Source organism: Melozone crissalis, unplaced genomic scaffold (genome assembly GCF_028551555.1).
Source record: "Melozone crissalis strain CALT ecotype California unplaced genomic scaffold, PUWL_Pcris_2 ptg000092l_1, whole genome shotgun sequence".
In the NCBI taxonomy this organism is placed as follows: Eukaryota; Metazoa; Chordata; class Aves; order Passeriformes; family Passerellidae; genus Melozone; species Melozone crissalis.
In genome coordinates, this window is record NW_026535869.1 from 312,814 (window position 1) to 330,894 (window position 18,081).

The following is an 18,081-nucleotide window of genomic DNA, read 5'->3' on the forward strand; positions in this document are numbered from 1 at the left end:
CTAAAGGCTAAACTCAAAAAGATGTCTCAAAGATGTTTTAGGGCTTTTTTGAGACGCAAAAATATACTTGAATACAACTGGAATTAAACAAACCACAGCCCAATGTCATCTTAGAAAAAAAAAATAAAGAAAAGGAAAAGAAACAAAGCAACTTGCCTCCCCCCACATGAAAAACCTCCTGGGTTATTAACTCTGTGGTCAGCTTGGTTAGCCAGATCTCAAATCATTTCTCCCTGAACTAGCACTGGTGAGATATTAACTGCTTCCCAGGGCACGCCAGGAATCCCATCAAGCCACGTCTACTGCAAACAACAAAAAAGAGAAGTATCCCAAAGTGCAGCCCCTGAGATGATAGTGTTAATGAGAGCAGTGTGACTCACACCCCAAAGTCTGCACAGGTGAGAGCAGGAGTGTCCCCACGCTCAGCTCTGCTCCTGCAAACACAACCCAGCTCCTCCAGCACTGCAGCCCGTGGGAACTGCCACTCTACAGGCAAGCAAATCCTCCAGCTCAGCCACGAGCCAAGAGCTCCACTTCATGGCACCCAACAGAAAGTGCCAAAACCAGGCCAGAAAGACACAAGAAAACTGTATTTTCATGTATGTTTTAATGACCTCTGCTACGGCCAGTCATGGGAAAGGAAACCAACTGGTCTTTATATGTTGCGGTGTGTCTTGATTCTTATTCCAATATTTATACAGACAAAATACAAAGATACATTCACCTACCCTACAGCTGGCAACCTGCCTGGAGAAGAGGAGACGGAGCTGGCCCTTCAAAAATCTATAAGAAATCCCTCCTGGTACAAAAGACCTGGGGAATTCTCTTGCCGGCGCAAGGATGCCGCTAAGGAGCGATGCAAAACAACTGGGGGAAAGCAACGCTGCAGCTCGTAGTAACACAACCCCATCATGTCTTCCCTGTTCTGTCAATAGGTGGGTTGTTGTCGCACGCCCACTCCGGCTGCCTTAGAAAGGCTTAAAAAAAAATGAAGGGAGGAAGAACAGCAACTCAAAAAAAAAAAAAAAAAAAAGAAGAAAAAAAGGAGCACCAGCTTTCCTAGTACCGGGGAACGGCCTCTCGCAACGGGCCCGCCGGCCCAAGCTCCGCCTGGGGCATCCTCAGCGGCGAGAGGGAGGAAGAGGAGGAGGAGGAGGAGGAGAAGAAGGGGGAGGGCCGGTGCGCGACACCCACCGCCGGGCCCGCAGGAGGGGCCGGCAGCCCGGCCCCCTGGAGCCCCCGCACCCGGGGAAGGACGCGTCTCCCCGCCGAGCATCCTCGGCACCGGGCGCACCGGGCGGCCCCGGCCCATCCATCCTACCTCGCTGCCGGCAGCGGGCTGCGCGCACCGCATCCCGCCCCGCCGCGGGCGCGGGAGCGGCGGGAGCCGGATAATGGAGGCGGCGGCAGGGAGGACGCACCGGCGGCAAGTCGCGTGCGCGGGGAGGGACCGCGAGGGCGGCCGGACACGGACCGGCACCGGGTCCCGCCCGCCCGGTCCCGCCACCCGCCCCCCCACGGCCCCCCCCGCCGGGCGCGCCCTTTGTGCGGGGCGCGGGAGGTGTGTCCGGAGACGGGCGGGCTGCGCGGCCGGGGCTGGCTGGGTGCGCCCGGGTGTGTTCGGGCCGCCGCCGCCGGGGCGTCGGGGATGCTGCGCCCGGGACCCGCCCGCCCGCCGCGCCCCCCCGCCCCCGCCCCGCCGCCCCTCTCACCTCTCCGCTGCCCGCCTCGGTGCCGCAGGCCGCTCGGAACCGCCGCAGGTTGATGCCGATGGTGGCCGAGACCTGGAGCGCCGCGTCGAAGCCGGGACCGGCCGCGGCCGCGGGGCCGCCGGGGCCCGGCGCTGCCCCGCCTCCGCCGCTTCCCGCCGCCCCGCCGGAGCACGGGCCGCCGCGCTCGCCCTCGCCCTCGCCCGCCGTCGCCGGCGCCGCCGCAGGTTCGGCGGGCCGCAGGCTATGCACGGCCGGCACCCGTAGGCGGGACCCCCCCGGGCCCCGGCGGCCCCAGCCGCCGCTGCCGGGCCGGGCGGGGAAGCGCCACCGACCGCTGTGCGCCATCTTTACTGAGAGGCGACGAGCCAGAGAGCGGGGCCGGGCCGCACCCCGCGCCCTGCATAGCGCTTCGCCGGCCCGTGGAGGCGCTGCATAACAACGGGTGCCATGCAGGTTGTGGGGCTCCGCCATCCCGCCGCCCCGGCACATGAATAAGCCATGCTCGATCAGTGCTAGCCCGGGATAACGCTGGGCGATATGCAGGGCCCCAGGCCTGAGCCCCAGTGCAGCCCCCTGCCCTGGATAGCGCAGCCTCGGGCCGCCGCGGCCCCTCATCGCTCGCAGCGCCATACAGGCGCAGGGCTGCCGGCGAGCCGGCCCCGGAACCTGCCTGCCGCATACACGGGCCGCTGGCAGCCCTCATAACCCCGGCGGCGATGCCGGGCGGGAGCGGGAGCCCCGCGCCCCGGACCGCGCATACGGCATAGGCGGCGCTGCCGCCCCCCGCATAGCGCCGGGACGGATGCGGGGCGCGGGGCGCGGCCCCGGCCGGGCACGGCACAGCCCGCAGTCCCCGCCGAGACGCTCCGGCGCTCGGCCCGGGACGAGCCGGTCCCTGCGGGGGCACCGCGGCCCCGAGCTGTGGTACCGAGGGCGGGCAGCTTCGCCCTGCCCTCCCGGCCCGGGCTGTGTCCTGCCTGCGGCCCCGCGCCCTGCCGGTGCCGCGTCCCGCTGGGTGCCACCCCCTGGCAACCCCGTCGTGCACGGCACGGCGAGAACAGGGTTAACATCCAACAAGTGCCCACCGTATTCCATGAGAGCAGCACTGCAAACACACGGATAAGATGTAAATCCCTCTGCCTGGGGACACAAAATACCCATTTTCCTCCCAAGTTCGTCAGCAGGGGAGGAGGGAGGGGCGGCGGGAGGCTGTTTGTCCCCGAGAGGCAGCCAGACACTTGTGGCGTTTGGGAGGACGAACAAGCTGCTGGAGCCCTTTGGGGCACAGATGCTGCTTCTGCCCGGGGTTCTGCTGTGGCAGCGGGGCTGGGGGGGTACTGCTCCTGAGGACTTCCCGGGAGGAGAACTAAAATTAGATGGTTTTGTCGTCTCCAGGGACAGGAGCATCTTTGAGCTCTCCCAAGCTTTACTAGTGCAGCTTGATCCCATCCGCCCACTGAAGCTTTTGCCAGGCCAGGGCCGGTGTGAGCTGCAGCCCCCTGAATGCCCACTGAGCCTGCTCTGAGAGGGGCACATGCAGACAAGAACAAGTCAGAGATGAGAGGCAGCTCTTGGAGCCAGATCAGACAGCCTTGCCCGCAGTGGGGTACTCTTAGGTTCAGAATCCTCCTTCCAGTCAAGCTCACACATGACATCCCATATGTGATCTCCCTCTCCTTGAGGAACATATCCTGCAGAATCTCATACCAGGGCCTGGTCCATTGCTCTCGCTGGTCTCTACCTGCTGGGTGAAGAGTTTGTGATGACAGGAGCAAAAAGCTTGTGGGGAGGAGCAGTTTTGGGGGCCATCATTCACCCCTGCTCAGCCAGAGCATCGGCTGCAGCGCTGGTCAGGTTTGCTTGGGCTGAGCAATCACAAAACTCTGCAGCACCAGAAGGAAGGCTGTGCGAGGCAGGAATGGTGTCCTGGCCAGGCTGGTGGGAGATGCAAGCACAGGGCACAGGCTGGGCAGGGGGCTGGAAGCACAGGTCCAGTCAATGCTCCTGTTGTAGACTTCCCCACAGGAGACGAAGAATTCACTGAGCCTCAGTTTTCCCATCTGTGGCGTGGAAGTGACCTGTGACCAGCTGTGACCCAGAGCTGCTGGGGCAGGAAGCCTTCTTTTTAACAAGACAGAAGAAAAGGTCTCCATCCATGCCACGAACAACCTTACCACAAACTGCTTACCACATCTGGAGTGTGTGAGCTCAGCTGCGCTCCCTGCCAGAAGCACACAAGGCCTCGTGCTGGGATGAGCTGCTGAGAAGGGCAGTTCTGCTGCAGGGAGAGCAAGTGCCATGCACAGTCACCCCAAGGCATCAGGGTCACTGAGGGCTGGGGGCCTGCAGGGTCACCGTGTGCACAGCACAACGCCCACAGAAGCAAAGGAGCAGCAGGACAACAACTGTATCAACGAGGAGCAATAATGACTAAAACCATCTTCTAAGGCAGTAAAAACAGGCTGCTAGCCCCAGAAAACACCTACAAATTATTTTCTCTGAACATGTCAGAGCACAGGGTACTCACCAGGTTTTGTAGAAAACCCTGCAAGAGCTGGCTGACAATGAGCAAGGTGGTAGAACCCCAGACAGCTCAACCTTTGGCTGGTGGTAGCTGAGGTATGACAAGTAAAAAGGCTCTGCTAACTTACACAGGCTTCCACTGCACCAGTCAGATACCAAACCTGAAGGGCTACGTTCCCTATGGAATAAGCCATGGAAATTGCTTTTGATAATGGAAAAAGTACTGGAATTTGCTTTTGGGTCCCAGTAGCTGATGGGAACTGCATTTAGGAACAAATGGCATATTTCCCCTTTGCAGCCTCTGTTTGATCTTGGGGTTCTCAGACCTCCCCTGAAGCCACAGTTGGGACACAGTGAGTGTCCCAGAGCAAAGAGGGCTCTGGTGACCAAGTGATGTCACTGAAGCATTCTGGCACCCTTGGGCCTGGCCCTTAGACCCCCCTTGAGGAGCCATCCCTGCCAGCGTTGCCCCCAGGACAGGCTGGCACCTGTCAGAGTACCAGACAAGGATGACAACAGCTCGATCAGCTCCTAGTTTTATTGTTGCAGCCCCCATTACAGACCCAGCACTGCTGGCACTGCTGAGGCGAGTGCTCACACGTTGTAGCCGATGAGGCCGCGCTTGCCGATGATCTCTCCGATGTAAAACCACATCAGCACCTCCGTGGCCACCAGGCCGTTCCTCACTGCGTCCTGAAAGGAAAAAGCCACTGCTCAGATCCCACACTCCCACAACAGCTCCTCCCTCACTCCCACCCCACATCCATCCCTCCAGCAGTTCTCAAGGTGAAAACCCAGAAGTGGAGCAGAGGGTACCCCTCAACACGTCCCATCACAGAAATGTTCTACAGCATTAAGCACACTGTCAGCTATTGATTTTGGCTTTTTATAGCCCTTTCAAGGATCATTTCTTAGCCCACACACAGGAAACACACTAATTTCAGGGACAACCGATGACACAGCTGATCCAGAAGGCTGGGCTCATTCAGCCACCTATGGATTCTGCCTTCCCTGGGAGCAGAGGGGAGCAATCACAGCCTGGTCCAGGCAGGGAAGAATTAAAGCAAATAAAATAAAACACTTTAAACTCTGAGCCCCTGAATTCCATGAGCTTCATATGCCGTTGAGAACAGTCCCTACTCTTCCCCAGGCAGGAGCAGAGCATGTCCCGGGTGGGTAGGAGGCTCCCGCTGGAGCTGCGTCCCAGCAGTGCCGCATCCCGCCCCGCCGGTACCTTGACGGTGAGCTGCGCCAGGCGGCCGCTCTGGAAGGCCCTGACCAGGTCCTTCATGCTGTCGATGGCCCGCGGAATCTCGGCGGGGGTCGGCGGGGCCAGCTCCACCTTGGCGTAGTACCAGAACGTGGCCAAGCGCGGCTTCGAGTACTTGACGGCGGCTGCGGGAAGGGGAGCGAGCGGACGGTGTTTTCCCAGCGGCGGGAGCCCGCGAGGCCTGCCCGGGCCCGGTCCCGCTGCCCTCAGCCCCGCGCCCCATCCCCTCCCGAGCTCCCCCCGGCCCGCCGTCGCTCCCCTCGCCTCGGCCCGCCCCACGGCAGCCCCGCTCCCTCCCCGTGCCCTTCGCCGCCCCTCACCGCCGACCAGCTCGGGCCCGCGCTGCACCAGCCGCTGCACCAGCCCCTGCGCGGCCTTGGCCATCGCTGCGGCGCGCTCAATGTCACCGCCGCTCACCGCACCGGCGACCGCCGAGGGCAGCCCGCCGCGAGGACCCCGCGTCACGTGCGCGGGGCGGGGCGGGGCGGGGCCGCGCCGGATCCGCGGGTTCGAGACCCGCGCAGGGCCGGAAGCGCGCCGGTGCCCGCACCGGGCCCAAACGGGCGTTTTAGAGCTCCCGGCACCGCCACACCTCCAGCACCAGCTGTAAGATGATCTCTGTGTTTAATTTCCAACGCCCGCCATTCCCAACACTCACTGGGGAAGTAAACCCTGCTACACCCCTGGCACATAAAAGTCAGAAAAACGCCCCCTCATTTTCACCAAGTGAGAGATGATTACAGTTTAAACACAGAACAGAGGGAGGCTTTTGGTGTTGCTGGAAAAGAACACGGCCAACACAAAGAGCAGGTAATACAGAGCCAGGGCACCACATCAAGAGGAGGTTATGTTCTTCTCCCGTGGCTGAGGCTCAAAGCTGTAGTGCAGTGGGAAGTCGTAGTATTAAAGAGAGAGTCTTGAAAGGAAAAGAGAGAACAAGGGCTGGCAGGGAAGGTCTGAGGAGAGACTCCAAAGGTGGTGGCAAGGCAATGCACTAAGTGTGGTCTTCATTAGGGTGGCAGCTCCAGCCGTTACCCCTGAATGGCTGTGATCTTGCCCATGACAGGAGGTTTAGAGATGAGAGCCTGTCTTTTAGTTCAGAGTGTCCTCCAGCTCCTCCTCCTTCTGCTTTTTCCTCTCTGCAAGCCATCTCTGTATCTTCTCTTTTAGCTCTGTGTTTGGTCTGATCTGGTCCATAGTTAGGGGACTCCTATTGAAAGGATCTGTCTGATCACTGAAACAGAAAAGATCAAGGAGATTACTTGGACATTCCTGGTGCTAGAGATAAAAAAAAAAAAAGAAAAAAAAAGAGAGAGCCCAGGAAGAGTCTCTGGATATGTGAAACAGATCCCCAAAAGTCTCAAGGCGAGAGGGCTGTGCTGCACACCTGAGGAGGTGTCGGGCTATGGTCGATCGGTCCACAGTGACACGGGAGGAGGGCAGGATCACGGGGTCTGACATCAGAGTGCTCATGATTGGATCCAGGAATTCATCACAGGCATCTGCGTACGTCTCCTCTTCCTGCTGCTGCCGGTCTGCAAGAGACTAGGGAGCACACGTGGCTCTGAGGGATTCCGCCTCCCCGCCCTTTAAAAACCAGGGAGCATTCACACTCTGTGCAGGCAGGGAACCCTCCCAGCTGCCCCAGCTGGACCTTGCACAAAGCTCCACTCCCAGAAATCCAGCTCCACAGCAAAGATGCAGCAATACACGGAGCCAAAAGGACACAGGGAACCAGCTCTATCTCTTTTTGTATGCTGAATTCCCTCCAGTGCTCACCTTGATCCTCTCAGCCAGGTTACTAAAAGACACTATCATGTTGCCAGGCTTGTTAATCTTCTTCAGAACCCGCACGGTCTGGGCAAAGAGCGTCGGTGAGTAGGAGCGGCCGTCCTTGGGGACTGTGGCACAGAAGTTTTCTTCATCCCTGCACCAGGTTACGTGAGAGAAAGGTTTAAGAATCCCCATTTATCAGGGCTGCAAAACAGCCCCACGGCAGCCACATTCCCATAGCAAAGAACTCAAAGCTAAAGAAAAGCTCGAGTGTAACTAAGCACTTCTCCCCCAGAATCACCAAGATGGCTCCTGCATGGCTCCTGACAAGCTCACTCCCCTTGTCACCTACCCAAGGTTTAGGTAGATGGTGCAGATGTCAGACACGAGCTGCTGTGGCTTGAAGTCAAACTCACTGAAATCTTTCACCTTCAAAGCTCCCATTTTAGGCCCAACCAGATGTTGCAGGAAGTAGTTGAGCATGGAGATGATGCGCTCGGCAAGGAAAGGATGCACAAACAGGGACTTGATTTCTGGAAAGCAAAACAACAGCTTGCAGATTCACAGCAATTCCATCCTCATCTGCCCACACTGAAACCAAGTTCCTGCCTGCTGACACCCTGGCAGGCAGGAGGGACCATTTTCCCTACCTGAGGTCAGGAAAGCCAGAGTGCCAATGGTTTCATTGGACATGATGTTGTGGAAACGGGCCAGCTGACCAAACATCTGCAGGCTGGACTCCTTCTCGCGGCGAGCCTCGGGGGACAGGCTGTCCCACTCGCCTCGGTCCTTCTCAATCTGCTGAACTTTGATCTTGCTGAGGTACTGCAGCACAGAACACATGCAGTTTGCGTGGGTGGTAACAGCAAGGAGGTCCAGAAACACTCAAAACCAGTCAGGCAACATCCATATCACCCATCTTATCTGCTGGCCTTCCAGCAATCAGCTCTCTAGCAGGTAATAGCTCCCCAAAATAGCCCTTTCTAGCAGCAACAGCAGCTCTGAAAGGAGTGGAGACACATTTAACACACACCAGGGACATGAGAGCACCTGAAATTCCCTTGCAATCCCAAAGGAAAACTGCCTGGAGACAAAAGGCCTTTATTAGGATAAAACACTTGCAGAAAGATCAAGGAGATTTGAGAATCAAAACCCACAGTGATTGTTTAAAGCCTGAGTGTATCCAGATTACGAACAGGCAGATTTCCCAGCGTGCTTCCTGTTGGATCTGAAAAAGCTCTTTTGCTCCTCTTGGTTCTGAGCTGCCTCTTGAACCCAACGGAAGGAAGGGTAACCCACAGACAGGGCCCTAGACCCTTCCTCCTGCCTTCACCCCTTCTTCCAGGGCACCGGCCACTCCATCTTGGGATTGTTTCCTGCATACTGCTTACTGCAGAGACTCACCAGGCAGAGCCAGGCAAGCTAGCCCTGTTCTGGAGGTCAGTATTGCACCAAGGAAGTGAGACCTTGTTTACCTGACAGTGATGGAACCCTACCTGTATGGCTTCGTCCAACAGGAAAATGGCATCGTTCATGAGCAGGTTAAGGAAGCGCAAGAAGAGAGGGGGATTCATTGCCTCCAGGTTCTCTGAGGCATAATCAGCCAGAGCCTGCAAAGAAAGGAAACAGCAAATTCTGCAGCCCAGCCCCGATGGCAGGACGTGGAGCCCCCCCTGTGACCCCCCAGGTGCGCTGCACACCCACATGGCACACAGGCATGCACCTCTCGCCTCACCTTTATGCTGTCCCGGTAGGAATCAGTGTCCCACATGTACCTCAGGATGGGATACATGGGACGGCGGTAGTTGAACTTCTGTTCAAACTGGTGTGGGTCACCTGGGCACAAGCCAAAGAACCTTTCAAGTGGACAGTCCCCCACAGGTGCTACACAGGGAACACAACTCTTCCCATTCTGCGCTTACCCGTGAACTCGATATCCACGAAGACTTTGATGAGTGCCTCGGCCAGGTGGGCGGCGTGTTGGTAGGAGCAGAACACTCGCTTGCGATGGAACACGCTCGAGACGAGCGGGCTCTGAGCCTGATCCATGTGAGGCATCACAGCCTCCAGCACTTCAGCCAGCTTGGCTCGCAGGTGAGGATTTTTCATCCTGCAAGACAAAACAAAGCAAATCCAGGATGGCATGTCCATGGTGCAGAATGGAGCTGCTCAGGAATCACTCCAGGATCTGTGTCCATCCATGCTTGAGTGCCAGACTGCTGCAAACCATCAGTAAAGCCGGCCCTGGGTCAGCAGTCACTTGCATAGACACCATGCCACAGTGGAATCTCAGGCAAAGGGAGAGTGTGGGAACACATGTATTTAAGCACTAAATCCCATTTGAACCTTGCATGAAGCCTGTGGTCTCTAGGCAGGCCTGTATTCCCTTTGTGCCTCTTGCAGGCATATTTCAGCTGTCTCAAAAAGATCAACCTGCTTGCAGCTGCACAAACCAAGTCTCAAGACAGCTCTGCAATTTCTGCTTGCTTGGTCACCCTGGGAGTTCTGCAACAAGGACCCAGGGCTGCACCTACCTCTCCACATCACCCATGAAAACAGTAACAAAGTGAAGGATGTGCTCCAGGGAATCGGCAGAAGTCTCCAAGATGTCATCAGCAAAACGCCGCAGGAAAATGAAGAAGTCGCCCAAATTATCGGCAAAGAACTCTGCAAACAGAGATAGTAGCTGAGCTCCTCCCCAGGCAGCTCACCTTGCCCTTTTCCAGCCTCCCATCCACTCTCCCCTCATTGCCCTGATGCTGATTAAGTACTAGTAATTAAAAAGCTGTATTAGAAGCTGCCATGGAGAAGGATGCCCAGCCTGATGGCATGAGTAACACGTGGGACTCACTTCCCCTCTTCCCTCCCACAAGTCAGGTCACTTCTGGGGTGAACCCAGCATCTGCTGATGACACACTTCTACACAACCCCCAAGGGAAGAATCCTGCAGCAGGCCTCAGAAAAAAGAGTTTACATATAGAGAAAACACTAAATCAACGTAGAACTTGCCACTTGCAAATGAGTAAGACTTCTAAAAGGTCAGCAGCTTTACCACCCTAAGTATGGCCCCTCAAACAGCCCCAAATTCTCTAAGAGAGATCCTCTTCAGAGAGAATACTCTGCACAATGTCGGTGGTGGCACCGTGTCCTGCCCTGGACAGGGGAGCACTTGCTCAGGCAGCTCTTGCAGTGCTGGTGCATGCAGGTGCTGGCACAGAGCAGCACCATCCTCACCTGGCACGTAGGCCAGCGCGCTGTGCTCCACCTGTGGCAGCGGGAAGCTCAGCTCCAGCGGCTCGCTGCCCTGGTTCCCCACTGCCAGCTGCACCAGCAGCACTGCCATGGACACCTGCAGGTTCAGGCAGTTCTGCAGCATCTGCGGTTCCGTCATGGCCGTCTTGGTGGACAGGTAGATGGTCATCAGGCGCTCAAACTGCTCCCTGAGGCTGTCGGCAGCGGGGCTGGAGCTCTGCTGAGCTTCTCGCCACGCCACTTGCAGGCGGTGAAGGCTTTGGTTTATCTTTACCATCTGGTCGTGCAACCTGCCCGGGAAAGGAGGCAAGGAGGGGCTCAGGGGACAGACAGAAAGACAGACATCCTGCCTCACCAATGCAGAAGCTGGTGGATTCAGATAATTTCCTGTGGGTACCCTGTCTGGGGCTCTGCAATGGGAAGCCTTGAGGAAAGGCTTGGCAGGACCTGGGAGGGTACGAGACCCTCTGAGGGACCACGGCACCGGCAGAGCGGCCTGGGGACACGGCAGAGCTCCCTTGGGTCACTGAGGTCAGGGATCCAACACGGCCCAGAGACGCTTGCAAGGTGACACTTCAGTTTCCCAGCAACAAGCCACTTGCATAATAACTTTTCTGTCAATGTCTATATTTAGAGAATAAACCAGAAGGGGACTCTGCTTGGATCAGCCATGACCTGACAGTATCTAAGCAACGATTTGCAGAGGGAAGTCGTGCAAAACAGAGTCTTTTAGTGTCCAGAAAATCCTCTCCTAGAAGCTGACAACTACCTCACATTGCTGTTTCACATACACTCCCAGTGGACAGGTGCTCTGCCACCTGGATGAGGCTCCTGCCCCAAGGAGAGGGGGAATGGAGCAACCTACAAATACCAGCACTTGGCTGTTGGTGTCTACAAGTAACAGGGAGCCTGCATGACTCCTTTATTAAGATAAAACACTTGCAGAAAGGCCAAGGGGGTTTGAGAATCAAAACCCACAATGATTGTTTAAAGCCCGAGTGTATCCTGATTAGCAAAAATGTGAGTAAAATTTCTTCCTGCAGTCAGTCAGGCTGAAGTTCAAGCAGCAGCTCAGCTGGCCACCCTGTGTTCACAGTATTTACTGAAATGTGCAGAGCTGCACATGGGTGGAAAACAGCTCCAGGGGAACTGAAACAAGTACCTGTGAAACCCCAAGTGCAGGGTATACTGCGTGAGCACCAGGTTTTCCGTCACCAGGTTGTAGCTGTTCGCAAACTGCGGCTCTTGCTCGCTCAGAGCAGGGATCAAACATGTTTCTTTTTCCAAACCTGTAAGGAAAAGTATCTCTGCATCAGGTCCTACCCAGCAGTGCTGGTGAGGAGAGGGCTTGAGAGGGCCTCTTCTGTGGACACAAAAGGGCTCCTGGTGATAACTGGCAGCATTTTGTTTGCACTCAGCTCTCTTCTTGCTCCTCTCTAGTCACAATTCTAACTCTCCCCTAACCCTAATGGTTTACTGAGAGGGCATTAGTGGGTAAAGTGGAGATTGAGGAGATCCCCTTTCCCATCCCCAAAGCTTGGGTGTACCTTTCATGTGTACGTTCTTGCTCCTCCTCTCCTCTTCATTCAGCTCCTTCAGGGCACAGTAGGTAGGGTTGAAGGTTAGCAGCTTTGGAGATCGGGGTTTGCAGAAGGGCTGGCACAGCTTCAGGAGGGCAGCCCCCAGGTTGAGGAAGAAGGCATCTGAGGCGTACATCTGGAAGAAAATCTCTGGCATCTGGTTAGCCCAAATCTTGGTGCGGCCCGCGTTCGCATGGAGGCAGTTCCCCAGCCAGGACAGGATCCTGTGCTTCGTCTCCGGTGACAGCTGCAACAGGTTCTTCAGCATCTGGTAGATCTTCTCATGGAACTGGGCCATGAACTGTTAGAGGAAACAGAACACAGCTGAATGAGTCCTTGGGGGTTGTTCTTTTGCCTCTGTGATACCACTGCTATCAGACCCTTTCCTGCTCCTCGGGACACCCCATGAATCACCCATCACACACAGGTGTTACAACACGTCAGATCCTGGGGCTGGCACAAAACAACAATTAGGCAAAAGCACAGCTGAGACCATTTGTTCTCATACGGAGTAAATCCAAAATTCTTTGCCTATTTTTGACAGCCTGAAAGAACTCCTGAGTGGGAAAGCCCACCCCAGGGATGACCTCTGCACCCCAGTTTACTCCGGTATTTATATCCTGCATCCTCATGTTTTACTCCTGACCTACTGGAACATTCCTAGGAATGAATTCCTAGGTATTTCTCTAAGGAAGAAATTTACTTGCATAATGAGAGAGAACGTTGCCTGTCACTTTCTCAACTGGTGAATCAATTAGTGTTTTAATTACAGGACAGGCACTGAAAACTACTCTCCGGTGATTGCAACACCTGAGGTAGAAGATCTCCAGGTAGCACCTCAAGTTACTGATGTCTGCTCCACCAGTACCAGCCACCCTTTTTCCAAAAGCTCAGGCAACTTTGATAAGGCACAAAGACCTGGGTTATAATGACCCAAGGCAGCTGGCAAAACTGTTTCAATGCTCCAGCTGGAGAATTCAAAGCAGTTTTGGGACACCCCTAGTTGCAAGGCAGGCTATTCCTGAACCAGCAGTGGAACTCAAGCCCTGATACCACGTTGTGAACCCTCAGGCAATGAGAGGCCACTAACACCACAGGATGCAGAACTGCCCCGCTTCTCCCACCTGATGGATGTTGGATTCCTGCACTTTAATCTCCTGCGGGCTGGATCGGGATGGATTCAGAAAGTAGCCATGGTTCTCCACCACGCCAGGGGTCTTCAACAAGCAGGAGATATTTAGAATGGCACCAAGCAAAGTCTTCTGGTACATCTGTCCATTGCTGGGATCCTTGGGCTGTATGTAGCCTGCAAAAACCTGGGGAACACATCAGGACATGCTGACAGTTGTCCAAAATCCCAGCAAAAACCCTACCATACTGACGGGTTTGTGGCAGGCTATGAGAAGGGAGAGGAGAGGTATGACTACCCACACTGGGTATTGTTACGCCACAGTGCTGGTTTGAGCTCTGCAGATCAGGTCTTGTTCATGTGCCCCTGCAAAAAGCTCCTGCCTAAGCCAGAGTACCCACCTTGGCTATGTCCTTCTGCTTTGTGAAGTACAGGAGCAAATCGAGGTATGTGTAGAGCAGGATCTGGCAGAGGTCCAGGTCCTTGATTCTCCCCAGCAGAATGTCAAACACGGGAACCATCACCTCCCCAAATGTGCGCACCTCCTCGTCCATCGTTAAGGCCTCTATGACCTCCTCGAGGAACTCTGTCATGTTTTCAAACTCTGGCAGGAGATACAAGGCCATTACTCACAGCGCTCCAACAGCCAAACCGACCCAGACACAACCCCCCTTTTGGCAGCAAGGGGAGCCAAAGCTTCACCCGAGCCCTGGATGCTGCAGGGCAGCCTGGCAGCACCGAGGCGGCGGCACAGTGAGCACCGTGGCACAGTGAGCACAGCGAGCACCGTGGCACAGCGAGCACCGTGGCACAGTGAGCACCGTGGCAGAGTGAGCACAGCGAGCACCGTGGCACAGCGAGCACCGTGGCACAGTGAGCACCGTGGCACGGTGAGCACAGCGAGCACCGTGGCACAGTGAGCACAGTGAGCACCGTGGCACAGTGAGCACCGTGGCACGGCGAGCACCGTGGCACGGCGAGCACCGTGGCACAGCGAGCACCGTGGCACAGTGAGCACAGCGAGCACCGTGGCACAGTGAGCACCATGGCACAGTGAGCACAGTGAGCACCGTGGCACAGCGAGCACTGTGGCACAGCGAGCACAGTGAGCACCGTGGCACAGTGAGCACCGTGACACAGTGAGCACAGTGAGCACCGTGGCACAGCGAGCACAGCGAGCACCGTGGCACAGTGAGCACCGTGGCACAGTGAGCACAGTGAGCACAGTGAGCACAGCGAGCACCGTGGCACAGCGAGCACCGTGGCACAGTGAGCACCGTGGCACGGCGAGCACCGTGGCACAGTGAGCACAGTGAGCACAGTGAGCACAGCGAGCACCGTGGCACAGCGAGCACCGTGGCACAGTGAGCACAGTGAGCACAGCGAGCACCGTGGCACAGTGAGCACCGTGGCACGGTGAGCACCGTGGCACGGCGAGCACCGTGGCACAGTGAGCACAGTGAGCACAGCGAGCACCGTGGCACAGTGAGCACAGTGAGCACAGCGAGCACCGTGGCACAGTGAGCACAGTGGCACAGCGAGCACCGTGGCACAGTGAGCACAGTGAGCACCGTGGCACAGTGAGCACAGTGAGCACCGTGGCACAGTGAGCACCGTGGCACAGCGAGCACCGTGGCACAGCGAGCACCGTGAGCACCGTGGCACAGTGAGCACCGTGACACAGTGAGCACAGTGAGCACAGCGAGCACCGTGGCACAGCGAGCACAGTGGCACAGCGAGCACTGTGGCACAGTGAGCACAGTGAGCACCGTGGCACGGCGAGCACCGTGGCACAGTGAGCACAGCGAGCACCGTGGCACGGCGAGCACCGTGGCACAGTGAGCACCGTGCCCCAGCCCGGCCGCACTTACGTGCCCCCCTCAGCGTCTCCAGCAGCAGGTCCACCAGCTGCTCGTACACGTTCTGGTTGACGTAGATCTCGGGGGTGAGGAGCACGGTGCGCGTGTTGGACACCGTCAGGTTGCGGCAGCGCACGGCGAAGGGCAGCAGGTTCTCGGGGACCTTGGTGATCTGACGGGGACAACAAGGCAGCTGCAGCCGGGGCGCGGCGGCTCCAGCGGGGCACGGCAGGGCGGGGTGCGGAGAGCCGGCCCACCTCCTCGCGGGCCCTGCGGAAGCAGGCGTACAGGTAGCGCAGGATGTGCCGCTCCCCGGCGTCGCGGTCGGCCGACAGGTTCTGGCTGCTGGCACACGTCATGTGGATCAGGTGGCTCCCGGGCTCCGGCAGCAGCAGGCGGGTGAACAGGGCCTGGGCACCGGCAGGGACAGGGCACAGTGACACAGCCAGACGGAGCTGATCCCTCCAGAGGAGGAAGCTCCACGCCACACGGCCTAATGGGCTCCTGCTGGGAACAGCTCTCCCTGGCCCTCATTAAGTAACTGCAGTGAGAACCCTCGGCTGCTTCTGGCCTGAGCAAACCGTCCAGCCCCTCAGAGAACAACAGCACCCCACCAGACACCATTTCCACTGAAACCCTCAGCAGGAACGACTGATACAGCTGCAAATGAAGATGAGAGTGTGTGGACACTGTTGACTGAGCTCTCTGGTTTTTCTTCCCTTTCCCACCCACACAGACCTACAGGGCAGCGAACTCCTGCAGCTTCCAGGAGGAAGGGCTGGATTCCCCAGATTCTACACTTTTCTCAGTCTCATATCCCAAAAATCTCATGGGCTTTTCCAGCAAAACAATAAGTGCCAGCTTGGTGCCAGGTTTTGGAAAAGGATCTTGGATATCATATGTACTTTCTGAGGAAACAAACTCAATCCAGAGGCCAAAGCCTGCAGGTGGCCCCAGGCAGTCCCTACCTGCTCCACATTGTCCATGTCCAGCCAGTCCTGGTCATCCAGGTCTGCGGCCATCTCCTCCAGGTACACACAGCGTGCTGGGATCCCATTCCCACTCTTCATGCTGGGGTCACCTGGGAAGGGCAGAGGGACCTGTTCTGTTCCACCTGCAGACAGGACTGTCCCCAGCACAGCCCCAGCACCTGGCACTGTCCCCTCCCACGTCAGAGCTGCCCCAGCCTGTACCACACCCCGCCAAACCCGGGCTCACTGTTGTCCAGGGTGATGAGGAAGATCCTCTGGATCATGTGGTTGATGTTGAGCTGCTCGCAGAGCTCTCGCTGCGAGCGGAACGAGCGGCTGATCTCAGCCACCGAGTAGTCGCAGTCATCCAGGCTCTCGGAGACACTGTTGTCGGAGTCATCCTGGCTGATGGACGTCTCCTCGCCTGCACGACAGAGCCCTCAGCGTCTCGGGGGCCAGCCCCGTCCGAGCGGACCGCCTCGCCCCCCCCCCGCGCCCAGCCCCTGCCCCAGCGCCAGCCTCGACCTCCGCACCTGTCAGCTGCCGCAGCTGCTGCTGCTTCTGGATGGCGGCGAAGTGCTTGGCGGCAGCGACGGAGCCGAACAGGGCGGCGAAGGGGTTGCTGGAGATGCTGTTGTTGTTCTCCTGGTCGGTCATCTCCCCTCAGGGCCGCGCCATACGGGTGAGCCGGGGCAAGGCTGCGGGGAGGGCCGCCGTCAGGGCCCGGGCCCGCTCCCCCCCGGGCGCGGCGGGCTCGTCCCGCTCGGTGCGGGGACTCCGGTCCCAACCCGCTCCCGCTCCGGTGCCAACCCGGCCCCGCTCCCGCTCCGCTCCCACCTCGGCCGCCGCCGGAGAGCTCTGCGCGTCACCGCGTCGCACAGCGATTTACGTCACCGCGACGCGCCGGAAGTGATGCACGAGAGGGGCGGGGCTTAGGTAGCTGGGGCGGCAGCGGCGGCAGCGACTCCTGGCGGCCGGGACGGGGAACGACACCTGCGGCCCCGCGGGGACGGGAACGGGAGTGGGAATAGTGGGAATAACGGGAATAACGGGGATAATGGGAATAACGGGGATAATGGGGATAATGGGGATAATGGGAATAATGAGAATAACGGGAATAATGGGAATAACGGGGATAATGGGGATAATGGGGATAATGGGAATAATGGGGATAATGGGAATAATGGGAATAACAGAGATAATGGGAATAATGGGGATAATGGGAATAATGGGAATAACGGGGATAATGGGAATAATGGGAATGGGAATAATGGGAACGGGAATAAAGGGAATGGGAACAGGACAGGAATGGGAATGTGACAGGGACAGGGACATGAAGCCGGTCTGGCTTAGTGGGACCCGAGCCTGTCCCATGCTGTGAAACGCGACCGTGTGTGTGATAACCCAGTTTGTGTTTGTTATTTACCCAGCGGCCTGTATTTGAATATTAATGACATGTAAATCAACTACTTAATAGGAAAATCACAGTTTTATATTGGATCAACATGCATATTGACCCTTATTAACTTTGCACCTACAAACACTTGCTTACGGCCTTGTTTTTTTTAAACTTTTTCTTGTGCAGGGAGTTTTATGTTTATCGGCGGTTTGGGGCTGCAGGGGGTGTGGGGCAGGGACACTGATGTACATGTTTATTTTACATCCCCTCTGTGCTGGGGGATGTATTACATCCCTTCTGTGCCAGGCTGAGCTTGCCCCATCTGCCCCATCCCTCCCCTCGCACCTTTCTGGGCAGGACAGATGAGGTGAGGTCAGAAAATACCCTGCCCAAGACTCTGTGGGGAGATGCAAAGGTAGGTAGATAGAGGAGAGGCAAAGGTGGACAAAAGGGGTTAAATCCAAGGGGTTGTTCTGCAATCCCCTGAGGCAAAGCTGTCTGGGGACTGCAGGGAGGCTCCTCAGCCCAGCCAGACCCTGCATACACAGATTTCATTGATTTTTTTTCAGTCCAGGCCCCTGGCTCAGGCCCAGGCACTGCCCTGCCAGGTGCT

At 57.3% G+C, this 18,081-nt stretch overlaps 3 protein-coding genes across 3 annotated transcripts in view; all 3 read right to left on the reverse strand.

Moving 5' to 3' along the window:
* Window positions 1-2,057, reverse strand: part of KMT2A (lysine methyltransferase 2A) — a 38,544-nt gene extending 36,487 nt beyond the window's left edge. Inside the window, exon 1 of the mRNA XM_054291393.1 lies at window positions 1,713-2,057. Coding sequence (XP_054147368.1) covers window positions 1,713-2,057 — 345 coding nt within the window. The remainder of the gene's footprint in view (window positions 1-1,712) is intronic.
* Window positions 2,058-4,755: 2,698 nt separating this feature from the next.
* ATP5MG (ATP synthase membrane subunit g) lies at window positions 4,756-5,952 on the reverse strand. Its single transcript, XM_054291503.1, has 3 exons — window positions 5,826-5,952; window positions 5,470-5,630; window positions 4,756-4,928 (listed from the first exon to the last, which is right to left on the reverse strand). Exons 1-3 carry the CDS (start codon window positions 5,887-5,889, stop codon window positions 4,830-4,832), a joined length of 324 nt encoding a protein of 107 aa, XP_054147478.1. The 5' UTR covers window positions 5,890-5,952; the 3' UTR covers window positions 4,756-4,829.
* A 160-nt stretch (window positions 5,953-6,112) lies between these two features.
* On the reverse strand, window positions 6,113-16,966 carry UBE4A (ubiquitination factor E4A). The gene is made up of 20 exons (XM_054291501.1): window positions 16,907-16,966; window positions 16,603-16,767; window positions 16,317-16,493; window positions 16,067-16,179; window positions 15,356-15,508; window positions 15,111-15,270; window positions 13,641-13,843; window positions 13,235-13,426; window positions 12,078-12,411; window positions 11,693-11,819; window positions 10,513-10,820; window positions 9,813-9,945; window positions 9,201-9,388; window positions 9,014-9,114; window positions 8,775-8,888; window positions 7,929-8,103; window positions 7,631-7,811; window positions 7,285-7,432; window positions 6,893-7,050; window positions 6,113-6,739 (listed from the first exon to the last, which is right to left on the reverse strand). The coding sequence occupies exons 2-20, from the start codon at window positions 16,724-16,726 to the stop codon at window positions 6,598-6,600; spliced, it is 3,231 nt and encodes a 1,076-aa protein (XP_054147476.1). The 5' UTR covers window positions 16,727-16,767; window positions 16,907-16,966; the 3' UTR covers window positions 6,113-6,597.
* Between the last annotated feature and the right edge of the window lie 1,115 nt (window positions 16,967-18,081).